The 6,135-nt window shown below is 56.8% G+C and overlaps 1 protein-coding gene across 3 annotated transcripts in view; it reads right to left on the bottom strand.

Annotated features, from left to right (window-relative positions):
* The window catches only part of MMD2 (monocyte to macrophage differentiation associated 2), a 71,043-nt gene extending 68,039 nt beyond the window's left edge, over positions 1–3,004 (bottom strand). For 2 of the 3 annotated variants that reach the window (XM_017858038.1, XM_017858036.1), the window contains exon 1: positions 2,768–3,004. In XM_017858038.1, the coding sequence (XP_017713527.1) occupies positions 2,768–2,814 (47 nt within the window). In that variant the 5' untranslated portion in view covers positions 2,815–3,004. The remainder of the gene's footprint in view (positions 1–2,767) is intronic. The other variant, XM_017858037.1, reaches the window with a different exon arrangement.
* Between the last annotated feature and the right edge of the window lie 3,131 nt (positions 3,005–6,135).

Below are 6,135 nucleotides of genomic sequence, written 5' to 3'. Positions count from 1 at the left end.
GAGACGGGCGGATCACGAGGTCAGGAGATCGAGACCATCCTGGCTAACACGGTGAAACCCCGTCTCTACTAAAAAATACAAAAAACTAGCTGGGCGAGGTGGCGGGCACCTATAGTCCCAGCTGCTCGGGAGGCTGAGGCAGGAGAATGGCGTGAACCTGGGAGGCAGAGCTTGCAGTGAGCTGAGATCCGGCCACTGCACTCCAGCCTGGGTGACAGAGCGAGACTCCATCTCAAAAAAAAAAAAAAAAATCACTTAATCAATAAGCCTTTATTACGGACCTAATTTGCAGACCGTACAGTTGTAAGGACTGCACAATGAGGAAGGGAACACAAATAGAACTAATCCACGTGATCCATTTTCTCCCTGGTCCTGTCACCCATAGAAGCTGCATTGGCCCAAGCGTGAAAGACTGGCCAGCTCCAGATCCCTATTCTAATTCCAGAGCAGCCAGCACAAGTGGCCAAATCTAGAGACCATTTAGACCAGCTCTCCTGACTTTACAAATCAACTCGCTGGGGTCAAGAGAGGTTGAGACATCTACCAAGGTCACACAGCAGGTGTGGGACACGACCGGGCTGGTTGCTGAGACTTCAGAGTTCCTTCCCTTCGTGTCCACATCGGCAGCCTTCAACCCAGGGTTTCTCCCTTTCCCGTGAACAGTTCACCAACTTACGTCTCACAAAATCCCCTGGAGTCAGCCTTTACAAGTCCAAGTACCCACTGTGGAAGACCAAGGTGAGAGGATCACTTTAGCCCAGGAATTCAAGACCAGTTTGGGCAACAGGGCAAGACCCCGCCTCTACTAAAAATACAATAATTAGCCAGGCATGGTGCCGGGCGCCTGTAGTCCCAGCTGCTCAGAAGACTGAGGCAGGTGAATCACTTGAACCTGGGAAGCGGAGGTTGCAGTGAGCTGAGATCATGCCACTGCACTCCAGAGTGGGCAACAGAGTGAGACTCCGTCTCAAAAAAAAATGTATATACAAAAATTATCTGGGTATGGTGGTGGTCCACACCTAGAGTCCTAGCTAATCTGGAGGCTGAGGCAGGAGGATTGTTCAAGCCCAGGAATTTGAGGCTGTAGTGAACCATGACTGTGCCACTGCACTCTAGCCTTAGTCTGGGTGAGAGACAGAGACCCTGTCTCAAAGAAAAAAAAACAAAGGCTGGAGGCGGTGGGTCACGCCTGTAATCCCAGAACTTTGGGAGACCGAGGCGGGCAGATCACAAGGTCAGGAGATTGAGACCATCCTGGCTAACACCGTGAAACCCCGTCTTTTCTAAAAATACAAAAAATTAGCCAGGCATGGTGGCAGGTGCCTGTAGTCCCAGCTGCTCGGGAGGCTAAGGCAGGAGAATCGCTTGAAACCAGGAGGCGGAGGTTGCAGTGGGCCGAGATCACACCATTGCACTCCAGCCTTGGCAAGAAGAGGGAGACTCCATCTCAAAAAACAAACAAAAAAAAGGTAAGTCCAGTCCAGTCCCACAATCTGGCCAACAGCAAATCCACAGGAACTCATCCTCAAGTCCTTCCCAAGTGCATCACCTCCCCGGGTGGCATTCCCCAAGTTTAGGAAAGATAGACTCATCATGTGCCCTGGGGGAAAGAGAGGGTGAGACTGAGGGGGAAGGAAGGGCTCCATCCTGTCCCCCAGCCTTCCGTACCCTGGACACCATCCTAGCCCTGAGCTTCTGTTGTCAAGTTGTGCTCAATCTGACCAGAACTTGTAGAGACCTCAGGGGCACCAGGGGACTCTCAACAACCAGTTGCAAGTAACAAGCCACACTCATGTGAGTAGGAAAAATACTGCCAACCCATCTCCCACTCATCATCCACTGGAGCCTCAGCACACACCAGGCCCCTCTGTTCAAGAAGGCAGGGGACCCTCGGTGGCAGAGTGGGAAAGGTGACCTGGAGGACAGCCTGATGCCCCCTCCAAAGAGGCCCCTGGGGCCGCTCCCACCAGAACAGTCTGTGCTCCCCAAAGACCACTGGGGACCGAGGAGCAACTTTAGGAGGGGTTTTTCATGCCAGCTTCCAGGCAAGCACACCGCCCCAAAAAATCTTAAAGATATGTAATAAGGAGAAACCCCCTCCCCACGCCCACCTTCTTCACTGGAATTCCGAGCAACAGGAGCCTAACTTTTACTCAGCTGTCACAGTATCTGCTATCACCATTTTACAGAAATGACAGAGGTTCTGAGGGGACCACGGAGTTCACACTATGAAAATACCTGGATGTACAGGTGCCCCCTCCGCTCCTAAGCCTCAGTTTCTTCATCTGAAAAGAGCACTTACTGTTTCCTCCGACTTGCTGGAAGGGTGGACAGAGGTGGTACCAACGCCTTTTACCATGAACAAGAGTGCCCAAGAGAGACCGAGCGTAACTGCCCGAGCGTAACTTGGCTGGGCTCCAGGCGCTGTGCAAAGTGCTTTGCAAGGGCCAGCTCGCTTAATCCTCAAGGGGACCCAGGACACGGGGACTCGCATAACCCCCGTTTTGCAAACGTGGAAATGAGGTTCAGAGAAGTGAAGCGACTTGTCCAACGGCACCCAGCGAGGAGGCGCGGGCATCCCGGTTACTCCATCCCAGCGCCAAGACGAGGCTGCCTGGATCCTGGTTTTCTCGGGTGGGGGTCAGGGGTCCGCCGATCCCCTCGAGTGCTCCGGGCGGCGGGGCCCGAGTACCAAGGTGGCCCCCACGGTCCCCGCCGCCGCGCGCCCCTCCCTACCTCCCCGCGGACCCCCGCAGCCGCCGCTCACCTAGCGTACTTCGTCTTCTGGAAATCCAGCAGCCGCGGGGCGAACATCGCGGCGCTTCCATGGGAATCCGGCCCCGGGCTCAGAGAGCGAGCAGCTGGCAGAGCCTGGGGTGCGCGGCGGCCGCAGCAGCAGGTTGGAGGGCGCGCGGCGGGGGCCAAGGGGACCTGGTCCGCGCCCGGAGCCGGAGCCCAAGCCCGAGCCGGAGCTGGAGGCGCCCGGAGCCACCGACGCCAAAGCCCGAGCAGATGGTGGCGGGGGCGGGCGGGCCGGCGGGGCCGGGCGGATGACGGGGGCGCGGGGGGGCTCCGGGCACGCGCAGGCCATCGCCTGGGCGCCGGCCGCCCTCCCGTCGGACCGCGACCGGCCCGCCTCCGCTGGGGTTGGAGAAGGGTCCATGGGAGATGGGTGGGAGAGGTGGGGTGAGGAAGTGGGCCATAAGGAGTGGGGCGGGGCGGGGTCCTGGGCGCGTGCCGGCCGCGAGCCACCCATGACGCCCAGGCTTGGCGGCCCTGGCCCCGGACATCTTTCCCCCCTCCCCTGCCCTCGCTGAAGCCGGGAAGGGGGGTTGGTGGGGTGGGAGCGGGAGTGGTGAGTAGGTGGAGCGGGAAGGATTGGGAAGGGGGGGCGCCAGGGGGGTGAATGCAAAGTTTGGGGGGCTGAGGAGTGGGAGGGGGAAGGGGACGGGAGTGGGGAACTGGGGGTGGCTGGAGGGGTTGGGGGAACTGGGGAAGTGGGGGTAAGGAGAGTGGGAATGGATGTGGGACGAGTGGGAAGTAGGGGCGGTTGGTGGGGAAGTGGACTTTGGGGGTGGGGGAGTGGGAAGTGGGGGTTGGGGGAAGAGTCCAGGGGGTTGGTGGGAACAGAGGGGGACTTGGAGGTTAGGGGAGTGGGAAGTGGGGTGGGTGGAGCGGGGGTGGAGTGTGGGGGGAGCCTGGGAGGTGGAGGGAGTGGGAAGTGGGAGGGTTGGTGGGAAGTGGGGGACCTGAGGGTAGCAGGACTGGAAAGTGGGGTCGGTAGGGGGTGGAGGAGTGGGAAGTTGTAGGGGACTTCCCAATCCAGCCCCTTTTCCCGGCTGTCCTCCACCAGTACTTTTTCCAGTGAGGAGAAAAAAGGCCTCCAGGGCTAGAAGGGCTGCCGACCCCGCCGGCCCCGGCTGGGCTGGAGGGACAGGGGACACTGCGCCCGTCGTCCCCAGTGCAGCCGGGCCCCCACCTACCGCCTATCTGTGGCTTGCTTGCTCCCCCCACCGCCCTGCTCCCTATTGCCATGTCCCTGCGAGGCGCGAGGGGCCCTATGGGAACTGCCCAGGAAGGGGTCGGGGCTCCGGGAAAACCCTCTTCCCCCAAGACTTCATGATTCTGAGGACCCTGGTGACCCCCCCGACAGGGTCATTTGCATCTGGTGGCTGGATTCCCCAGTGCAAAATCCAGCTTTCTCCCTTAGGAGACCTGGGCCAGGTTTTAGGCTTTGGAAAACCGGTCACCCCATGGGAGGCTTGGAACCCTTGGGGGCTGATGGAGGGAAGAAGCCTTCCATGCCAAAGACATGCCAGCGGCACCTGGGGAACCCAAGGATTGATCTGCAGATTGAAGAGAAGGCCCTTCCTTTGCACGCACACTTCACCCTCCTTCCCAAGCCCCAGCCCCTGTTCCTTTTTATTAATATAGCAATGCTTTATTTGAGATCTTGCTGAACATTCAGAAGATAACCCCACGCACTCCCCCTGCCCCCAGGGAGCTAGGACTAGAAGTGGGAAAAAGACAAAGCACTTCATCTTGTTTTCTTTTTTTTGAGATGGGGTCTTACTCTGTCACCCAGGCTGGAGTGCAGTGGCGCCATCTCAGCTCACTACAACCTCTGCCTCTCAGGTTCAAGCGATTCTCGTGCCTCAGCCTCCCAAGTAGCTGGGACTACAGGTGTGCACCACCATGCCCAACTAATTTTTGTATTTTTAGTAGAGATGGCGTTTCACCATGTTGGCCAGGCTGGTCTCTTGCCCTCAGGTGATCCGCCAGCCTCAGCCTCCCAAAGCGTGGAGATTACAGGTGTTGCTGACTCCATCTAATTTATTTTGGCATTCCCATTGGGGAGGACCAGAGGGTTATAAGTAGATGCCTTCAGAGGCCACGGCAGGGTTGAGGGCTGGGGGGTGGGGTGGGGGATGGCTGAGGTGGGGACCAGAAGAGGGGTCAGGAATGCTTAGGAGGTAAAGCCCACCAGACCACCCTGATGATGGATTAGAAGTGGCAGATGCAGCCAGGCGTGGTGGCTCACGCCTGTAATCCCAGCACTTTGAGAGGCCGAGGCAGGCGGATCACGAGGTCAGGAGATTGAGACCATCGTGGGACTACAAGTCCCAGCTACTCGGGAGGCTGGGGCAGGTGAATCGCTTGAACCCGGGAGGCGGAGGTTGCAGTGAGCCAAGATTGCACCACTGCACTCCAGCCTGGGTGACAGAGTGACACTCCATCTAAAAAGAAAGAAAGAAAGAAAGTGGTAAATGGTCTCTTTCTCTCCTGGAGCCAAGACACTCTTCCGCCCTGGGACATGAGAACTCCAGGTTTTCCAACCTCTGCCTCCAGGATCTCAGCCTCTGTCCCAGCCTCACATTATCTATCTATCTGTCTGTCTGTCTATCTATCTATCTATCTATTTTTTTTTTTTAAGCCAGTTGGGGCAAGCCACTGCTCATGCCTGTAATCTCAGCATTTTAGAAGGCCAAAGCAGAAGGATTGCTTGAGGCCAAGAATTCAAGACCAACCTTGGCAACATGGTGAAACCCCATCTATACAAAAAATTTTAAAATTAGCCAGGCATGGTGACATGTGCCTATAGTCCCAGCTCCTCGGGAGGCTGAAGCAGGAAGATCGCTTGAGCCCAGTAGTTGGAGGCTGCAATGAGCTATGATGGCACCACTGCATTCCAGTCTAGGTGACAGAGTGAGACTCTGTCTTAAAAAAAAAAAAAAAAAGACAAGGGCCAGGCGCAGTGGCTCACGCCTGTAATCCCAACACTTTGGGAGGCCAAAGCAAGTGGATCACCTGAGATCAGGAGATTCAGACCAGCCTGGCCAACATGGTGAAACCCCATCTCTATTAAAAATAAAACAAATGAGCTGGGGGTGGTGGTACACACCTGTAATCCTAGCTATTTGGGAGGCTGAGGCCTGAGAATCGCTTGAACCAGGGAGGCGAAGGCTGCAGTGATTGTGCCACTGTACTCTAGCCTGGGTGATAGAGCAAGACTCTGTCTCAAAAAGAAAAAGAGAAGAAGAAGAAGAAGCAGAAGAGGAGGAAGAGGAGGAGGAAGAGGAAGAGGAGGAGAAGGAAGAGGAGGAGAAGGAAGAGGAGAAGGAGGGAAATGAAACA

This window comes from Rhinopithecus bieti, unplaced genomic scaffold (assembly GCF_001698545.2).
Source record: "Rhinopithecus bieti isolate Rb0 unplaced genomic scaffold, ASM169854v2 scaffold_48351, whole genome shotgun sequence".
Lineage (NCBI taxonomy): Eukaryota > Metazoa > Chordata > Mammalia > Primates > Cercopithecidae > Rhinopithecus > Rhinopithecus bieti.
Note: the sequence above shows the minus strand (reverse complement) of the source record. Positions and strands in the feature narration are given on the sequence as shown.